At 36.5% G+C, this 20,790-nt stretch overlaps 3 protein-coding genes and 1 long non-coding RNA gene across 7 annotated transcripts; 1 reads left to right on the top strand and 3 right to left on the bottom strand.

Annotated features, from left to right (window-relative positions):
* Positions 1-1,880: 1,880 nt before the first annotated feature.
* Positions 1,881-5,456, bottom strand: LOC131001592 (uncharacterized). The gene is made up of 4 exons (XM_057928089.1): positions 4,845-5,456; positions 3,296-4,087; positions 2,743-2,790; positions 1,881-2,657 (listed from the first exon to the last, which is right to left on the bottom strand). Exons 1-4 carry the CDS (start codon positions 5,031-5,033, stop codon positions 2,367-2,369), a joined length of 1,320 nt encoding a protein of 439 aa, XP_057784072.1. The 5' UTR covers positions 5,034-5,456; the 3' UTR covers positions 1,881-2,366.
* Positions 5,457-5,515: 59 nt separating this feature from the next.
* Positions 5,516-7,072, top strand: LOC131001730 (uncharacterized). Its single transcript, XR_009094010.1, has 3 exons — positions 5,516-5,587; positions 6,267-6,477; positions 6,577-7,072. It is a non-coding gene; the product is annotated as an uncharacterized LOC131001730 (long non-coding RNA).
* A 1,268-nt stretch (positions 7,073-8,340) lies between these two features.
* On the bottom strand, positions 8,341-11,034 carry LOC131001616 (probable protein phosphatase 2C 47). Its single transcript, XM_057928144.1, has 4 exons — positions 10,515-11,034; positions 9,791-9,976; positions 9,451-9,656; positions 8,341-9,291 (listed from the first exon to the last, which is right to left on the bottom strand). Exons 1-4 carry the CDS (start codon positions 10,710-10,712, stop codon positions 8,736-8,738), a joined length of 1,146 nt encoding a protein of 381 aa, XP_057784127.1. The 5' UTR covers positions 10,713-11,034; the 3' UTR covers positions 8,341-8,735.
* Positions 11,035-13,091: 2,057 nt separating this feature from the next.
* LOC131001609 (protein PIN-LIKES 7-like) lies at positions 13,092-16,815 on the bottom strand. Of its 4 annotated transcripts, none has more exons than XM_057928134.1 (12): positions 16,604-16,815; positions 15,838-15,906; positions 15,065-15,276; positions 14,895-14,974; positions 14,690-14,814; positions 14,502-14,623; positions 14,224-14,400; positions 14,064-14,150; positions 13,896-13,996; positions 13,777-13,829; positions 13,524-13,709; positions 13,092-13,453 (listed from the first exon to the last, which is right to left on the bottom strand). In XM_057928134.1, the coding sequence occupies exons 3-12, from the start codon at positions 15,197-15,199 to the stop codon at positions 13,329-13,331; spliced, it is 1,191 nt and encodes a 396-aa protein (XP_057784117.1). In that variant the 5' UTR covers positions 15,200-15,276; positions 15,838-15,906; positions 16,604-16,815; the 3' UTR covers positions 13,092-13,328. The 4 variants fall into 4 exon arrangements, with proteins under 4 accessions (XP_057784117.1, XP_057784116.1, XP_057784119.1 ...); XM_057928133.1 differs by having other exon boundaries at positions 15,858-15,906; positions 16,604-16,776; XM_057928136.1 differs by lacking the exon at positions 16,604-16,815 and adding an exon at positions 16,024-16,360.
* Positions 16,816-20,790: the final 3,975 nt, after the last annotated feature.

Genomic DNA, 20,790 nt, shown 5'->3' with positions numbered 1-20,790 from the left:
CCCCCTCCCAGAACCGCGTCGCACCCGCCGCCACTTCCCTCACCGGCTTCCCCCACCACCATCACTCTCTCTCTCACCGCCTCTTCCACCGCCGCCCCTGCTCTCCCCACCACCACACCTCTTCCTCCACCGCCTTTCCCCACCACCATCACAGATCCGTCGCCCCTGCTCTTCCCCACCACCACACCTCTTCCTCCACCGCCTTTCCCCACCACCATCACAGATCCGCCGCCCCTGCTCTTCCCCACCACCACACCTCTTCCTCCACCGCCTTCCCCACCACCGCACTCCCCACGACTCTCCCTCCACCGCCCTTCCCCACCAACAAAATCGACAAGGGATTAGGGCTCGATTTCTCCTCAAATCCAAAACCCAAAACCCGAATTCACCTCTGTAATTCCCCGATTCAGTACTCCGACAACGCGTTTCTGAGGACCACGACCCCGATTCTGTACTCCGACGATGGGCTCGGCGGTTGTGGGGGAAGTGGCGGCGGGTGGTGGGGGAAGAAAAAGGGTTCGACGCGGTGGGAGAAGGGGGAGGGTCCGACGGCTGCCTGCCCACACTTCTTCTCCAGCCCCCTCTGCTGGGGCGGCGGATATGTGATGGTGGTGGGGAAAGGAAGTGGAGGAAGAGGTGTGGTGGTGGGGAGAGCAGGTTCGACGCAGTTCTGGGGAGGGGGAGGGGGAGGGTCCGATCAGGAGGGTGGGGGGAAGCTGACGTGTAGAGAGAGAGAGAGAGAGAGAGAGAGAGTGGGGTGAGAGAGAGAGAGGGTGGAGTGTGTGTGTGTGACGTGGCGATTCCGACTGCCACGTCAATATCCCGGTCGCCGGAATTCAAAATTGTGTCAAAATTGAACAACTTCTTAAATTGGTGTATTAAAATGTAAAATCCTGGAATCGCGTCAAAAATGGATTTTCGATAAAGTTTGTGTATTTAGGTGCAATTTTTCCTTATATTTTTGGGGTAATTGTCGGTAAATCCATAACGTTTACGCGAAATTGATTTTCGTTCCTATTTTAAAAAATCTGCCTTTAAATATATAACCTTTCATTTTTGTCCAGTGATCGATTTTTTCTTACGCCGACATCGGAAATGACACCGTGGCAGTCGGAATTGATGAGGTGACAGTCGAAAATTGACACCTAAGCATATTATTGACATGTGGAAAAAAAAAATTAAAAAAAACAAAAAAAAAATCTACCTTCTTCTCCCTTCCCCCCAGAGAGTCGGAAATTGGCAGCCGGAATTGATGTGGAGAGGGTGAATTGGGCGGTGGATGTGGGGATTTGGATGGTCTGTTGTTGCTGGAAAACCAGAGAGTGACAGACGACTGCAGGCGCCGGTGGTGGCGGCGCCGGTGGTGGCGGCGCCGGCGGCGGGTGGGGAGGTGGGGAATTGGGGTTTGGGAGTGGGAGAGGTTGGGGAAGATGATGATGTGAATTTTTTATTATTTTTTTCACATGTCAATAATATGTTTAGGTGTCAATTTCCGGCTACCACCGCATCAATTTCAGCGCCGGTGTAAGAAAAAACCTGTCATCGGACAAAAACGAGACAAAAATGAAAGGTTATGTATTTAGAAGCGAATTTTTAAAATAGGAGCAAAAACTAATTCCGTGTAAACGTTATGAATTTACACGCAATTACCCCTAATTTTTTTTATAATAATTTCCCTTGGAAATATAACTTCGTTCAAAACTGTTTGTTCGAGTAAATATAGCAAACTCAAAATCTACATGATTTCCAAATCTTGAAAAAAAACCTATCTCAAAGAAAATTTCAAGGTCTTCCGAGTATATTGAATGGGCAGTGACCACTCTAGATCAAGGTCTTCCAAAATATTGACACAATAGAGAAAAAAAAATCCCAAGAAACGGTTTCTTATTCGAATACAACCAATCTTCAATTGAATGAACTAAAAATTAACGTACTGACATTCTTGATGATAACAGCCAATTTTAAAAACATATGATTCTACAATCACAAAAAAAAAAAAAAAAAAATTAACAAAGAACCACCATATATGAAATCCCACAAGGAAAGAAAGAACAGATCGTAACGAACACAACCTAAAACAGGCGCGGAGCACTAAAACCCAAGAAGGGACGGCCACAGTCACAGCACGGCTCGTGCCTATTCCATTCGCTTTTCTCTCATGGAGTGGGAAAGCATGACGAAGAGGGTCAACACTAACCAACCTGCAGAAATATTGCAGCACCGAGCGCTTGATCCCCAGCTCAATTTCTTCACTTGTCATCGTGCTAATCATATACTATATTACAATCCTGACAAATCAGAATCTATCAAATAACTACGGCAAACAAAACTCAAAGCATGTGGAGAATTTGTCCCTCGTTCCTACATCACTTCTTCAGCTTGATTTGCAGGTCGTTCATTCCTGCATTCAACCCACTTGTCTGATTGTCAGCATTAAGCCATGGATGCTGCAGGCACTGCTGGGCTGTTGGTCGCTTATCTGGCTCAAAATCAAGTATGGGACATAGGAAACCAGCAAATTCACGTGCGTCAGCATCAGAAAACTTGTACTTATCAACAAGTAATCGATCAAGGGACCCGTACTTCAGCCTTCTAATCCTCTTCAAGTCGCCGTATCTATCAAAGTACTCTTTGGATCGGGCACCACTAGTAGCAATCTTACATTTCAGAATTAACCAATGAGAGTCAGCAAAAATTGCTATAGCTTGAATTTATATAGAGAAATGAGAAGTGCATCTTTACCTTGCGTGGAATCTTTCCAAGGAGCTCCATCATCATAGCAAGGTGATCCTGCAAAAGGAAACCTATCATATGACATATCGATTGATACCACTTCCAGCACACTACTTGTGTAAAAGCACCCAAAAAAGGTGGAAAATGTTGTGCTTCGGGTTGCTCATTAGCTATTTTACTATCCTGAAATTGCTCTAATTATAACTTCACATGTGCAGTATTATTCTAGAGGTCATCGCAATTTGGGGTCATCATTAAATCAGGAACTGGGATAGGAAAACTAATTAAATCAATCACCAATGTCATCTTAAAAATTTCTGACTGACCACATTTGTACACCTTAAACTTTTAGATTTCAAATTTAAAGCAATTTACTGAAGAGATGAGGGATGTGAAAGCAGCGCCCAGCAAGATGATGTGAATTAAGAGGTTACTTCCAGTAAGTTGAAAGATGTTTCACAATATATAGAAATAAAGCTCGTTAAAGGGCCTTTTCTCACCCCATGTACGATATCATATCATGCATTAACATGAAAACAAAGTGTAGAATGTAGATTATTACCTCATCCTCACTGAAACCTTGCCCAATCTTGGGAGCAAACATCATCTCCCCTGTTGCAAGTTCAAAAGCCGTACAAGCAAATGACCACATATCAGCAGCAAAGGAATAACCAGACTGAAGTATAACTTCTGGTGCTCTATATTGTCTTGTTTGAATTTCTTCAGCAATTGGCCTATCACCCCAACATGCATTTCCAAAGTCCACAACTTTACATTTGAAGTCTATCCCTTCCAAGATTCTAGGAGGCTTTTGAGTCCTGCCTACCCCATCTCCCATACCAATTCGCCTTTCTGAGATTCTTGCAACTGCTCTTTTTGCCCTTTGCTTTAGTCTTTTCTCAATACTACTAACAATTACTCCACCATTAGGGTTTCCCTCAGGCTTTTCAAGGATTGGAGTCAATCCTGACCTGATTGGATCTTTTGAAGGATTAATGGTGGAACATAGAAGAATGTTCTCAGGTTTTAAGTCAGTGTGTATGATTCGTAGTTCGCGATGCAAGTAATCTAGTGCAGTCAAAATGCATTTGCATATCTCCTTAACTCTATGGAGCTCGAGACCTTTATACCGGTTATACTTGATCAAACGGAGCAAACTATCACCAAGAAATTCCAGAGCCATGCATAAATGCTGCCCATTTGGGCCTGCATGCTTAAAGTGGTCTACCAAGCGTACAACGGACTTGTCATTTGAGGGATCACCAGCAGCAATAGCAGAAAGAATTTCGATCTCATGAATTGCTGCCTGAGCAAATTGTGGTGCACTTTTCTGGATCTTCAAGGCAACATATTTCTACAGAACCAAACAAATCAAAAATAAGACAAACTAAGAAAACCCCACCAATTGGATTAGAACTGAACGTGCCATGACAACAGCAATCATCTGAGAGAGAATTAATTAGGACATGCTCTAGCATTCTTTAAAGTAACTGGAGCCAAATGATCGCGCCAGAGTCAGAATTCTATTGAATTGCTGAGAGTCTACAATGGAGAGAATAATCTGTACGCCAAAAGCATGTTTTCTTCATATAACATGTAGCTTGACGAACAAACAGCATTAAATAAATATTTACTTCAATCATGCAAAGAAGGTATCAAAAACAGCTCATTTCATTCAAACAGATAATGCTCAAACTGAATGTTCATCGATTACTAAAATGCATTTCCCTCCTGAAAGTATCTAAAATTAATCAAATCAACAGATAATGCTCAAACTGAATGTTCTAGTTTTTTTAGTTTTTCTTTTTGCGGAAACTGAGAATTTAACGCAGCAGTGACTAAAGGAACCTTCGGAGATGCAAGCTAGCTACTGGAATAATTTTCAATACCTAATTGTGATCCGATCACGAATAAAACAAATACACTAAACATTGATCTATCAAACGATTATCCAAATTAAAACAGCTACTAAAATCAAACCTCCGAAGCGCATGAAGGCGCATCTACAGTAATGCCTCGAAGAACGTAACGATATGACACGCCAACACATGTATTAAAAAATGAAATCCGAAACAAGAAGAAGCAGAACGTAAAGTTTACGATATGCATACCGACGATTCAGTATCATAGGCGAGCCAGACTGTGGAGAACTGTCCCCAACCAAGTTTCTTCTGCGCGATGTAGCGACCGGCGGAGAAATTATCGCCGATTCTGACGGCGTGGTAGCCTCCTTTACGGTACGAGTCGATTCCTTCATCCTCGTCTTCCGATCCCGACGACGACGACGGGGAGCCGGACATGATGATCGCAATCCACAGGTAATTCGAAATCAAAAGCGATCCCTAAATCCAAATTTGTTTGCAGGGAGTGCGATCGGTGAAGGTGGTCGAAACTTGCCAATCTCGGCAAAACTTTTATTGCTTAAGAGGATTTATTCGAAGGTTGTTAGGGGAGAAGTTGAGATTGGAAGGAAAAGCTGCAATGGTGGAGTGGAGATTGGAGAAAGGTGGAAGGAAGAGAGAGATGATTTATTGTAAAATATGTTAATAATGATATTTACTATTTTTTGATTACGGAGTAAGTGCGGTGAGATGTGTCTCTCATCACACACCTCTCCACTTTTTCCTCTTCTTTCTTCTTTTCTTCAACACTCTGTTTCTCTCTCTTCTGTTTTTGGGGGTTTCAGGGAATGAATGTCTTGGAAAAATAGCAACAATATTTATGTTTTATTGTGGGAAATGCGAAAACTAGTTTATAACTAAAGTTGCTCTACCGTTTTTGACTTCAAAAAAACGAAAGTTGCTACCATTTTCAAACAATCATCGTTCAGAAGTTAAGCAGCCTATCAATAGAGGTAACTAGTTTTTTTGTTTTTGTTGAAAATAATAAAGGTAACTAATTTATTGTTGTGTTGGAGACTCCATAATTGTAATAAATTTGTGATTTTATTGTAAAAAATGTGTGTTAGCCTAGCGGTAGGAGGTTAATATTAAAGACATGAGGTCCTAGATTCGAGTTCGATGTCGCGCGATTTTTGAATTTCTTTATTTACTTATTTAATTTATCTAAAAATAAAAAAATGATAACTATTTGTTCTAAGACCACCTCCATCAAGGCTCTAATATGGGCCTCGAGCCCTAGTCGTTCGCTTCCCCCACAATGCTGCACCCTATGGCTCAAAGGCCGACTCTTCTCTCCGTGTTGGGTGCATATGCCTAAAAATATATTTTTTTAAAAATTATATTTATTTGATTTTCAACAATTATTTCAGTTGAATTTTCATTTTTTTTAAAAATTAGCCGTTACAAATGACTCATTTCATTTTTTTTTAATTCTAAAATTTCTCTATAAATACTACTTCATTCCTTTCATTTTTCACATCAAACTCAATTCCTACTTCTCATTTTTCTCCTCCCAAAATGTCTTTTTCTTCCCATTCCTTTTACAACTCTTCCTCCGATTCAAACACCGATGAGGTTCCATCCGTTGTTCCTCCCATCGTTTAATTCATGCAACTTCTGAATATTTTTTAGAAATTGTGAGTCATGTAGGGTTGGATAGCCTGCCGAAACAAAAAAGGAAGACAAAAGCATATATTCATCGCGATCGTGAAGCTAATCTTGGCGATATTTTCGTATGCGCCGATCCTTGTTCTTGCGCATTGTCAATGAGGTGGAATCTGATCCTTACTTCCAACAACGCGAAAACGCTATTGGGAGAGCCGAATTCCTACCATACATAAATGTACACTTGCAATTTGGCATGCTTTTCTTAGGGTACTCGGCTCAAACAACAACATCAATCTGCTTAACCAATCGTCATTGTTTAACGATGTTCTTGAAGGAAGGACTCCACTGGTGCAATTCGAAGCCAACAACTCTTACTACACGATGGACTACTACTTAACTGACGACATCTATTCAAATCGGCCCATGTTCGTGAAGAGTCTGATATTTCCTTCGAACAAGAAGAATAAGGGGAATTGATGCAAGAAACGGCTCGGAAGAACGTAGAACAAGCTTTTGGTGTCTTTCAAGTTCTATGGCCTATTATCAAAGGACCTACTTGTTTATGGAAGAAGAAGCATCTGAGCGATATCATGTTTGCGCGTATTATACACATAACATGGTAATCAAAGATGAAGGAGAATATGCGACGGAGTTGGAAGACGAGGAAAACAACGAGGCGTCGAGTAGCACTGCTTCATCTTGTACTCGCACCGGAGCTCCGTCGAAATTCCGAGCTTATTTGACTCGACAGTCCTCCCTTCGCGAGTGCCAAATGCACAACCGCCTCAACTCAAATTTAATCGAGCACATTTGAGCTCAATTTGGTCTGATCCAGCTATAATTAAGTTATTGTAATATTTTTTATTGTAATTTATTTTAATTAATGTAATGTTGAAATTTTAAATTTAATGAAATATTTAATTTAAAATTGAAGAGGTTATTGTGAATTAAATGGATTTTAGAGCCCCCAATGTGGAGGAGAGACTCTTAAGTTGGGTCCACTTTCTTAGAGCTCACGAATGGGCTCCTAGGTGTAGATGCTCTAAAATACTCACTCCATCCACCAAAAGCATGACATTTTTGGTGGGATTGTTTTAATAAAATGAGTGGTGATTTTTATGTATTGGAGAAATGATCCCACCATTGTATGAAATGAGTGGTTAAAATTGAATTAAAGGTAGTCTTTTTTTGTGAATAAACGGTATTTATTAGGATAAAAGATAAGGAAAAGATGTGTGGTCGACTGGTCGTGTTCTAATAAAAATGTCATATTTTTGGTTTAAATTAAAAATGATAAAAATTGTCATACTTTTGGTGGATAGAGGGAGTAATAATTTCTTCACCCTGAAATGAATACCTATATTTTCTTTTTGTTTCGTCTATAAAATAAATATTATTCTTTTTATTAAGTATACCCTGCATAACTCATTCACAAGTGAGACTCTTATTTTTATTCACACAAAATTAATTTTTTTAAATTCATTTTATTTTCAAATGGATACTTAATTTTTTTTTTAAATTCATTTTATTTTCAAATGGATACTTAATTTAGGAACGAAGGGAATATTAGTATTAATATTTGGTTTGAATGAAATTATACCATCTCCATATCTCATTAAAAATATACCATAAATTTCTCATGCAGATTAAGCAAAATAAAAGTACAGTTTTAATTGTAAATTATTTACACATATTTTTTTCTATTTTCCCCTTACAATAAACAAATGGCACAAACTTAAAATACCTAAAATATTGAATTTTAAATGTCAATGTTATATTTTTTTTATTTTCATTTTCATTGTTCTTTCCTTTTTTTCTTAACTTGTTTTCTTTTATTTTTTTTTGAATTATAAAAAGAAATATAAAAAGATTTCTCGTGCATTGCACAAATGTAAATGCTAGTTAAAATCAAATCCAAACTATTGAATATTTAGTTCTAGTTAATATTTAACTGGAACTCTGAAATATAAAAAGAATATAACTGAAAAACTGAACACAATGAAAAAAGAAATACTTTTAACCTTTGAAAATTATACAGCCAGCTTGTTTACATTTTGCAGTTGGTATAATATAACAATCTAACAAATATAATACAAAATTTAAAAAGTCACATTTATTAATATCAGAAAATCAGGGTTAATATCACTGTCAAAAAAAGTGAAGAAAATGGTACATAAAATTGTAAAAAAAGAAAAGGAAAAAATAAAATATGATCACAGTGTAAGAGTAAAATATGACAGTTATAACTGCCAAAGGCTAAAAACCAAGATCTAAGTATGTCAGCATAGATACACTGCACACAAACACAAAGTTTCTCAACCTCTTTACCTCAACTCCCATGTTAAAAATTTGCAACAACTCTCCCCATAGCCAAATGTGGTTGCAATTGAACATTCTTCTCGTGAGATCCACACGCCGACACGGGAGCACGGCAAGATTCGACGGCCACCAACAGACGACCCGTCTCAGAGCTCGAGCGCAGCATGCTCTCTCTCACGCCTGGCTTAACACACCCTTCAAGATATCCAACCCTTCAGCTGATATGCTCCTCCTCCTATGCGATCTCGGGATCTCAATACGAGGGGGAGGTTCTGCTGAGAAGCAGATGACGACCACGGTGAGGTTATCACAGGTGTTGCGCTTGAGGGCCTCCCTGACGAGCTCCCTCGAGCACCTCTCCGGATCATTGTGTGCCATCAGCTCCTTCCTCACTATTGTCACCGCGTATTGGCTGCTCATGACATCCCATAGGCCATCGCAGCCAATGATCAAGAACTCGTCTTCTTCTGTCAAGACCAACTCCTCTAGCTCCGGCTCTGAGCTTAGGGGGCACTGTGAGCCTTTAGCACCCTTCATGTGCCAGTCGCCAAGAGCACGTGCGACTGAGAGCTGTCCGTTGAGATAGCCGTCGTAGATGACACCACCCAACTTTTCTATTCTAATCCTTTCGGATGTGCAGCTAGGCTTGTGATCTTTAGACAATTCTATGGCTCTTCCTCTTTTGCCAAGCACAGCTCGAGAATCGCCAGCATTAGCTATTATCATAGTCCTGCCATACAACACTATAATGAAACAAAAGATTCTGAAATGGGCAAAAACTCATCAAGGTGTGAACATTTGAAATAATAAGCAACTTAAAAAGATCAACACCAACTTAAACTTGTGAATTTTTTCTGGTGCAAGATGAAGAACTATTCCTATTTCTGACCTTCCCAAAATAAGAGCAACCAGAGCAGTGGTGCCAGAAGATTGATCGAGATTCTTGGCATCCGCCAGCGCATTATCAGCTTTCACGAAAGCATTCTTCAGTGCTCTTTTTATACCATCTGGGAAATGAGAATCCTGAGTGATAAAGTCGAGGATGTTCTTTCTAGTGAAAGACGCAGCGTCTTTTCCACCATGACCATCAAAAACCTGAAAGAGAGTGACTATGAAATGTATGAGCGGTTCAACATCTTGTTTTCAACTCTAATGCCCTGCTAGATACACAACTAAAAGGAGCGGTCTCTCTCAGCGAGTAAAGCATAAGTTCAAAACAACTTACACACCCCATAAAATGCTCCCGGAGATGGGAAACCTTTATTTGTACCAAGATGTTGGGGAAGATCGTCGACACAAATGAACTCATCCTCCATATACTGCTTAGGACCTATCTCAGAGCAGCTTCCAGAGCGAAAAATCGGCTGAAATCCAGAGTCCTTGCCTGATTTTACTCCGCCTTCATTACTACATATCTACACATTTAAACAAACTAATCATGTAAACCAAACACTCAACTTATACAAGAACACACTTTTCTACCAATGCTACCACCACACAAGCAATTGAAATCAAGAAACTAGGCCAATTGTACAACTTAAAATGATATCCAAGCAGTATATTACAAATTATATCTACACTTAATAGAGTAATCATGTAAACCAAATACTCAACCTACACCATAACACACTCTTCTTCCATTAATGCTACAACCACACAAGCAATTGAAATCAAGAAACTAGGCCAATTACACAACTTCAAACGAAATCCAACTATTACAAATTCTAAGGGAGATTAATGTAGAATATCCCATGAAAATCTCACTGCATGCATACGTAGTATTTATGTTCTTGTCATAAAACATATCAACCCAATCTAAACATCTCAATTTTCAAGAAAACAACGAAATCCATCCAATTTTCGGAAGCCTTAGCCAACCGTTCTTGCAAATGCAATAGTATTTAATAAGAATTGGTACATGAAACATAAATACCAAGAAATATTTCGACTGACCAACGAAAAGGGATCGACCAAAGCGACGTGGCTGCTGCAATGCCGCATCAACGGCGGGCGCGAGGCTTTTGCCTGGGTCGAATTATCATCGGGATCCTCGTGAGGTTTCTTGTCAACGTTGGAATCTTTTTCGTGTTCTTTGCAAAACCCAGTTTCCAATGTACCTAAACACTGCGTCTCGTCGGTGCCCGGAGCCATATACAGAATTTCTTGGTTGACGGTTTTCCAGAAAACAACGAATGTTGGTGGTTTTTCCTTGTTGATACCTCAAGAACCCATTTCGATCGCCCCCTGCTCTGAAGAATCAATTGACTAAACATAAAATCTGAAGAATGTTAAGGATCTTTAAGGATGTGAGAAGTGGTTGGTCGGGATCATGAGGTCAAGAATGGTAGTAGGAAGGGATGTGTGAGTGTGTGGCTTTGAGGTTTGATGGCCTAATTTTTAGGGGGCTTACAAACGATGCAACCGTAAATCACCTCAAATTCAATTTCAGCACAATTCGTAATACAAATTATTGTCTATATATATATATATACTACTATAAGATAGTACTTTACTAAACATTAGTGGTATATTATTCTCAACTATATAACGAGCTTTGATTAAATAAAAAACAGACATGATGATGATCTCGAATGATTTGCGCCGTACTGATGTAATTTTTGCTATAAAAAACAAAAAATGTTACCAACTCCAGTTATTTACATTAAATAGTTTTCTGAAAAGTATTTTCTATAACTATTTTATTGATCTTTGTAATTAATTTTGATTATCGGGTCTATCTAATTCTCTCAACGTTCTCATCCCAACTATTTGGTCAACATAATTCATGATATTCACGGTCACTAAATTTAATGATAATGTGCTACATTGGATCTCAAGTGTCTATAATTATTATTTTAAATAATTATTAAATAATATTTTATCATTTAAATAATGTAATTAATGTATATCTAATGAACAAGATGTATATACTGATGAAAAATAAAAGTTAAAAAATTCGTAATGAATAAGACGTATATACTGATGAACAGGGCCGTATATACTGATGAACAATGCATTATATACTGATGAATAACAAAATTTAAAATATTCTGCTCCCTCCAGGATTCGAACCCTGCAAAAAAAAATCACCCTCCAGATACAATATCAGCCATATGATTGATAAAATAAACGCACCAGATCGTGCCCTAGATCTCACTAAAATTAGGGGGTCTGATGCAGCCCAAGGTTCGTTGGTGCAAGACCCGGTGCATGTTCCTGTTGGTCCGGTTACAAGAGCACGAGCCAAGAAGTTCAAGGAGAGCTTGATGAGCTTAGTTCAAGAAGTGTGGGCTCAAGAGTTGATGAAGAAACCCATTGGAGATGGTGGAGTCAGTCCAAGTTTAATTAATATCATCAAGTGCGAGTGGGCCGAAGCTTGAAGACTTTATATGTTTTGAAGACTTATGTTTTTATTTATTTTCGGATTTTTAGCCCATAGTTTCAGCTTTGTATTTCGAAAATAAGGGCCTTGTTTGGCAGCCCAGTTAATTTTCGAAATTAGGGCTTCTTTGCTTGGTAGTTAAGTTGTTTCCTTATTATATTAGGTTTAGCCTTTGCCTATATATAGGCCACCATATGGACGAATTTCAGCAGCCTACTTTTATCAATAAACTTGTGAGTTTTATTTCTCTCTTGAGAATTCCGAATTCCTCTTGATTTTTCCAAGACGAATTCCTCTCTTCATTGGAGCGGCCCCCTATATATATATATTCTAAAAGTAAGTATATTTTATCTTTTATATATTTTTTAAAAGGGTTATTAGCGCCTAAATACACCAACTTTGGGGTAGTTTGATTTTGCACATGAACTTTAAAATATGTTAAAAAAAATACATGAACTTTAGTGTTGTGCAATTTCATCACAAATTCAAATATTAGATATTCGAATTCCATAAAAATCTTACGATTTAAGGGTTTAGAGATGTCTTATACGATATCTTTTAGAGATGTCCTATACGATGTCACAAATTCAATTTTTGTTCAAATTAAAGCTGACGTGGCAAGTCGAAATATCGACATGTATTCATCGGACGTTTTAAAAAAATGACATCGTATAGGACATCTCTAAAAGATATCGTATAAGACATCTCTAAACCCGTAAATCGTAAGATTTTTATGGAGTTTGAATATCGAATACTTGAATTTGTGATAAAATTGCTACAACATTAAAATTCATGTATTTTTTCACACCTTTCAAAATTCATGTGCAAAACCAAACTACCCCAAAGTTGGTGTATTTAAGCGCCAATAACCCTTAATTTTTTTTTAAAATGCATATATCATTTTGGCTCTTAAATTTTTATAATAGAATGGGCAAAATAACCCAATTAGTTGTTGGAGAGACCCAACCTCAAATAGGAGTTTTTTTTTTTCGACGCAAATACATCATAAAATGAGCTGGTGGTGCAACCCCGACCAGCATAATACAAAGCCCTTTAACCAAATTTGTCATCACTAACCCAACAACCCATTTCGAAACTTCTACTCTCACCTCCACCTTCTAACCATAATCACTTTATTGGACTCCAAATTAAGTAAATTAGCTGTCGACCTAACATTTAAACAAGATATTGTATCTCATCAAATTTTAACATCTAAACAATAATTTTTGTGATCAGACATATGTGAATACTTGAATTTGCATCTTCAACAATCCATTCCTCCACATTGTGGGACACGATACATGTGTAATAGCCCATTAGGATGCATCAGAGAACAATACAATTAGGCACGAGGTCACAATCTTGATGATGCTTTGTTTGAGGGTTTAGGTCAAGATCCACATGAAGACGGTGGACCAGCCGGTAAGAGCAATGGCTGCAGCCAGATAAGTCCACAGAAACAGAACCGAGCACTCTTCTTGGGCCACATCAAACAGCTGCGTCATTGTACCTACCATTACCAACCATACATACATATCATCATCTCATCTCATCCTTCCCTCAATCAATATCAAACATACCAATGTTCATTGCAGGTGGAAGACTGAACTGAATCATCAGCACGAACCGAAACAGCGGATCCCTAGGCACCAACCCTAAATGCGCGGCTGTGAGCACAACGCCTATCCCAATAATAGGAAGTAACACGTATTTCACAACGATCACGGCCACTATGAGCAGCGGGCTCAGCTTGGCCTTGCGCAGCCCTGCACATGAATCAAGCTTGTTCGGTTCTTGCCTTATCTTATAACAAAAGGAGGGAGAAAACTGTACCTAGCATGAGGTTTCCTCCGAGTATGAGGGTGATGCAAGGAATGGTTCCGTCCCTACAAAAACACGAGCCTGTTAGCGTTAGTTGAGAAGCGAGTGGCTGTGAATATGAAGGAACGTACCCGAGCAATGATATAGAGTCGGATATGACTCCCAGCGGGGCGCTCTCACCAATGATAACATCCCGGAGCCATGTCACGGCCCCGAATATGAATCCTAAAATCTGAAATTGGCTACTTTCAGCATTGCACAGATAGGGATATATCGAGTAATGGAAAAGGCTAACTCACAGCAGCAACCACTGGAGGAGACATTAGCTCATCTCCTACTTGATGCAAAATCCCCATCACTTGCCTTGCACTGCGCTTCACCTCAATCTTCAAACAACAAAATTTCCATTTTCACATTCAAGGAGTTTTTTTATGTTTCTTGAAACCTCATTCTACTCACAGTTTGGAGTTGGGAGGGTGCATGCTCTGCTCCATTTAGAAGAAGTGACTTCTCGTTCGCCTCCAAATCCTGGTTAGCCTGCTTTTTAGGATCCTCAGCTTCGAGAGATGCTCTGTATATAACCCCAGCGCTTCGTATCAAGTGGAACGTGTAAGTCCATATGTAGAAGGCGCCAACCTATGATTCCACCAACAAGAAACAGACATGTATTCGAGTTGAGAGAGCAGAATCAGACATATTAATAAAGTGAAAGAGTTAGATGAATTGAGAAATCTTACAGCCATTGAATAAGAAACATATGAAAGTCCGATTGTGGAGCAGACATTGGCATCTCCGAATGGACTGCCGTTTTCCTTGCAGATTGCAGGGATGATGATCAACAGAATGTTCCCCAAGTTTCCTATTTCACTAGTGTTAGTTTCTCCAAAAACACTCTAGTCAAGGAATTATAGATTAGGACAACAACCTGCTGAACAAATGGCTAAGATGAGATTTCGTATATGTGGTTCTGGTCTAAGTATTTTAACCACGATCCATCCAAAACTCGCTCCAAACAAGAACGTTAACCCGATGTTCACAGGCATGAACCACCTGCAACCAACAATTTCTCAAACATTGATCTAAAATGCAAGTTTCTCATCACAAACACTAATTCATTCCTAGTACCATACCATGAGATGATCTCTTGGAAGTTGACACTCTTTGCGAGGCTTATAAACACGAGTGATGGAGTGAAGGCCACATACACAATCTGCATTGCATTGCATTGTTCACACACGCTCAAAACACACTTTCTCGAATCACAAATTAATTGATATTCATTCAAAAACAAACAACCTACTTTGTTCATGTACTTTCTGGCATCAGGTGGGAGGAGCTTGAGGTAATCAGTTGCCATGAAAGCTCCAAGCATGCTTATTATAAGCACCTGCAGAATCGGCATCGAGGCCACCTCAAACAGAGTCAAGAACCCCATTTTCCCTCACAAGATTAGAACACCAACCACACTAGTTCTCTTCCTCTTTTCAACCACGTACAGCTTTATCAATATGCCTACAAATAGAAATAGTGGTCCAAAAGTTGCTGTGAGATTCAAGATCAATGCAGCTTGCACCAAATCATAACTGTGTGACAGCAGCTGTCAATATGGATACCATGTGGAAATACTTGAATCAAGAATTAGGAACATGGCTTGTGTAATTATTACCCTTTTTACAATATTTTATTAATGTTGTCATCTAAATAGCACTACAGGAAATCAAGATCAGTGAAACCAAGATTGCTCGAGTGTAAGATTGCTATGTCACAAGAAAATGTAGCTGGTTCAAACTTGACCAAAACTCGGTATCAATTAAAACTTCTAGGATATACTAGAACCTGAATGAATCCATCAAATTCAAAAAATTGAATAAAATATAGAGAAACACATACAGCAAATAAAATATAGAGAAACACCTTTCTATTAACCAAGACATAGTTGGCCCTTGAGAGGTACCATTTTTGAGTGTTTAAGTATGCAATTTCGTTAACTAACAACTAATATAGCAAACATTCTTCACCCTGCATTATGACGCAGCAGACAATTTCATAATAATAAAAGAAGAGCACACATACATGAATACATATATTATTACCCTGCTGGTAAAAAATTTGGAGCAATCTCTTTGTCACCCGCTAGAATTCCTGCAAATCATACAGGGTGTTCAAAATAATAGCATGCCTCGTAATAATTAAAATTATACTAAAAGCAAGAAAACGTTCCAGAATCATTAACACAAATATAATAATATATACAGTTACTTTGAATTCATATGCTCGTGGGGGACGCAGCAAAGACGACCATTTTTTAATTCCAAACACAAAGTTTAAGGAAATAAATAGTTGATATTAAATAAACAGGTAAGAGTTTTGGTGTGCCAGGTCACAAGTTCGTGTACGAGTACAGCATCATGCTATGTTAAAGATTATTATTCCCTCTTTTAATAAAAATTTGATCTATAGAGGCATGTGAGAGGGATGTAGACTTTGAAGGTGTCACCCAACTATTGGCTAAAGGCCAATTATTTTTGGAAAAACTGGAAAATTATGACCTGCAAATATTATTTGGAGGTGGGATGCAATCCAATGTGTGGGATTTTCTCTATAGAGTTTATCACGTTATTTTCTACCGTAAAATAAGCAAAGAATGAAACTTGACGTTGATACTTGATTCTTTTTAATGCTTCAAAACAATTGTTTAATCCATATATAATTATATAGAGGCAGCAAGATAGCAACAAATCGCATTCAAATCCCCAGGTATATATATATATATATATATAGAGAGAGAGAGAGAGAGAGTGTAGAAGAACATGCATATAAGTTATTGAGATAGTAAGACCTTTGTTGACAAACACTTCAAACGAAGAGAAAAGAAAAGAGCAATATTGTATTTGTATACACGAGAGAGGGAGAGAGAGGTGAAGAAATGGGTTTGAAGCAGTTGGTGTAATATATATGTAGAGAGAGAAGCAGCGGAGGGCGATTCGGATCTATCTACACTGTGTGCCTATGTGTCTATGATTTTAGACATTTTGTATTTTCGACATTATGATTTTAGGATTGTTGAGTGTATACCGACTTGTATATCTATGGCGGGCCTACAAATTTCTAGATTTGCTTTACTACATAATTCGATTCATAATAATCATCATCTGATTATGTATAAAAGTATATGTTCAAAATTTGGTATGGGTTCAAGGAATGCAATTACTTTACATTAAAAGCACAAAACTGAACCAAAATTGCCTTCACAATAATGTTTTAGCAAAATTTTCTGTATGTTCAAATATACGGTGTATTTAAATTAATTATACATTTTTTGTTAATTTTTAACGATCAAAGTTGATGCATTGAAGTGTGCCTCTAATTTTTTCATGAAATTTAGATTTATTTTATACTAGTTAGCTAAATTCAAACACCAGAGCTGGTTGATTTTGTAAAGTAGGCGTGTGTGTGTTTATAGTATAAAATAATTAATTTGTATTTATCGATAATACAACATTACCATGTTTCAACAAAAAAATAATAATACAACATTACCATACGCGTGGGAAGCCACTCTTGATTTTAGTTTTCATTCCTCTTGCGACACTTTAGTTGATTTTCGAGTTGTTTTAAATATATAAAATATACGTGCGCGCAAATGATAATTGAAATTTAGAAAAAAAAAATTATATATTCCTTTCGTCCTACAAATTACTTTATATATATATATATATATATATATGATAGGTTCCCCTAATATATTCCTTTATTTATTTTTACTTTTCAATTTTTCACTATTTTTGACCCTTAAAAAAATCTTTCACTATTCTTAATATTAATTACATATTCTCACCATTCTCAATATTAATTATAATATTTTTATTATTATTCATATACTTAACAACTTTTCTTTAAAATTCATGTAGTTTCCTATTAGAGAGTTATTTGGGGACGAAGAGAGTATGTGTTAATTTAATGTTATAAAATGATTAATGCATCAATTTTGTGTGTGAGAGAGAGAGGTGTTGGGAGCTTTTAGAGTCAGCAGTGACGCTGCGTTGGAGCTCAATAATTGAGAATGAATAATATAAAAGGGTGTTGGATGATGGGATTTGCATTGGTTGTTTATATCCACTAGAATTGGTCGCCAGTTTCTGATTTATGCCGCATTCCCGTTTTTGTCAGATTCTCACGTATCTATTCCTCTATTTTTAATTTATATTTTCTATTTTCTTATACTTTTCTCTTCACTTCCTATCGATGTATCCGCATAGTGAGTATGGTTAATGTTTGCCTCCAAATACATACTCGTAATCAAATTGATTTAGGATTTCAATATAACCACTGATTTCAACGTTCATTCTAGAATTAATAGTTGGATATTATTTGGGTAAATATTATGAAAACCCTTGAATTATACCTGCTTTATCAAAAATATCCTTAAACTTTTGAAATATTTTCTAAACTCTCAAATTATCAAGTTTTTTATCAAATATATCCCACATCTATTTTCCGATCACCATAAACGTGATGTGGTTCGCCGGATGCCACAATGTAATTTATATTCTATTTTTTTAATGACATGACAAAAACGACTTCGTTTCGTACCGTATCATTTAAAAAAAATCTGTTATGAAATTAAAATTTACTTCTATCGTGTTTGAAATTCACGATAATACGATAATTATTTTTCTATCGTTTTATTCCTAATTCTAGGTTATTAGCGTGAATTTCAAACACGATAAAAGTGAATTTTAAATTTCATAGTGGATTTTTTAAAAATGATATGGTACGAAACGTCGTTGTTTTTGCCACATCATGTTTCTGGTGACCGGAAAATAGATGCGAGATATATTTGATAAAAACCTAATAGTTTGAGGGTTTAGATAAGATTTTGAAAATTTCAGATTATTTTTGATAAAATGAGTATACTTCAGGTTTTTCATGATATTTACCCATATTATTTTATTGAAATTTATTGCCATATCAGTATATGTCATAATAATATTCATCCATTCGAGCTTGTCAAGATCTTTAACTATGATATATAAATTTTAAATTTTGAGTAGTTGCGGTTGCAATTGAAAAAAATTGAAAGTTGGGTACTTATTTGCTTGGTTTTAAATGTTAATTTGAGATTACAAATTAAATGAAAGATGATAATTTGAATGAGAATTATGGGCAGGGCAGCATTGAATTCATATGAAATTTAATGTGTGGATCCGATGAATGGAGGAAAAGTGTGTTATAATAATTGATGTTTGGTGATGTTGGTCCGCGACCCACGGAATCTGCTTACGGCGATCAAATCAGGCAAATTTTGAAGTCGTCGGAATGTACAAAAGTAGGATTACGGTTTCAACAAATAATTCATCAATTTGGAAATTTGCCCACCAATGTGAATATGAAGAGACTATTGAATCTTGCGTGCGCTTGCGTTTTTTTTTTTTTTTTGGGGGGGGGGGGGACTCTCAATTGTTATTTTTGTTGCGTATTAAATAAATTATAGGTTTTATGTTAGTTTTAGATAAATCATACTATTTAAAAATTAAATTTAATTTACTCGATTCAAATTTGAAATGAGTAGCTTCAAAAATATTCACTCCACCGTTAAATCACCCTCAAGAAAAATGTAGGTTCCTTCTTATATAATTGGTCATGATTGTTGTGTATGTGTATATATATATATATATATATATAGGAATTGGTTCAATTGAGAAGCTCAAATGTGTTGAGAAGTTGAGAAGCAATGTAATAGATGAACATGTTAGTACATTTTGATGAACATTGTAATTAGACACTATATAAATAAATTCTTTGAAAATACCAAATACAACTGACGAACATACGAATCTATTTAATTTGTTAAAAAATACGTCACCGCCAATGATCGAACCCCAGATCAAACTCGTGTTCATAAAAACTAATTGGCATGTTCATCTATTAAATTGCTTCTCAACTTCTCAACACATTTGAGCTTCTCAATATAACCTAACCCTATATATATATATATATATATATATATATATATATATATATATATGGAGCGATTATTCAATAAATCACTCTTATTTTAAGAATTGCGAACCAGCAAAAATGCATGAATTTTATGCATAACATGCATGAATAAACTGTATAAATTAAGGTACGAATTGCGAAAAATAATTTTTTGCTACCTTTGGGATTCGAACTCAGGACCATGAATTTATCCAACAAGGTGATAAATCAACCGTAGATCTTGATGATCTAAGGGCTGAAAATAGTTCCTAATTTATATTTTAAGAAGCGTTCTTATTTTAGCTTTCCCCGGGGGAGGCTAAAATAAAAACATTTTTTACAGTATAAAATAGGAACACTCGTGGGCCTTTAGATTAAGAAGAATCAATGGTTAGATTTATGCCCACATTACTAAGTAATATTATTCGCAACTTTTATAATGGGTCATTTCGGTAAATTTGTTTTTAATGAAATCAATTATTCCATAAATTAAGGGATTAGGTGATTAATCCTAGCGATAATTATCAATTTTAGATTTCAATTTCTTATACTTTAAATAAAATCGTCAGAAACATATCTTCAATAATTCTATCATGAATTTAGGTTTATTTATTTATCTATTATTATTATTATTATTATTATTATTATTATTATTATTATTATTATTATTATTATTATTATTATTATTATTATTATTATTATTATTATTATGTTTATGTGTGATCTTTTTCGTTCATTATGTTCTTATTATTTTGTGGAATAGTGGTTTGGTTAATTATTATTTGTATCATTTATTTTATATCAAACTTTGACGAATTTAACATATTATAATATGAATTCACAATGATGTATGTATGAATTATTCAATTATCATGGATTTTGGCAAGAAATAAATTAACTATTATTTGGTGTAGTGTACGAGCATCTTTAAAAAACATAATTTCAATGTTTGAGATTAGTTTAGTGTTTTTTTAATAATTCATTAATTTATTTTTTCATGGTTAAAGGTCTTATTCACTAGAGTACTAGTATATATGTTGATTT

Source organism: Salvia miltiorrhiza, chromosome 8, assembly GCF_028751815.1.
Source record: "Salvia miltiorrhiza cultivar Shanhuang (shh) chromosome 8, IMPLAD_Smil_shh, whole genome shotgun sequence".
Taxonomy (NCBI): Eukaryota; Viridiplantae; Streptophyta; class Magnoliopsida; order Lamiales; family Lamiaceae; genus Salvia; species Salvia miltiorrhiza.
This window is presented reverse-complemented; position numbering and strand designations above follow the sequence as displayed.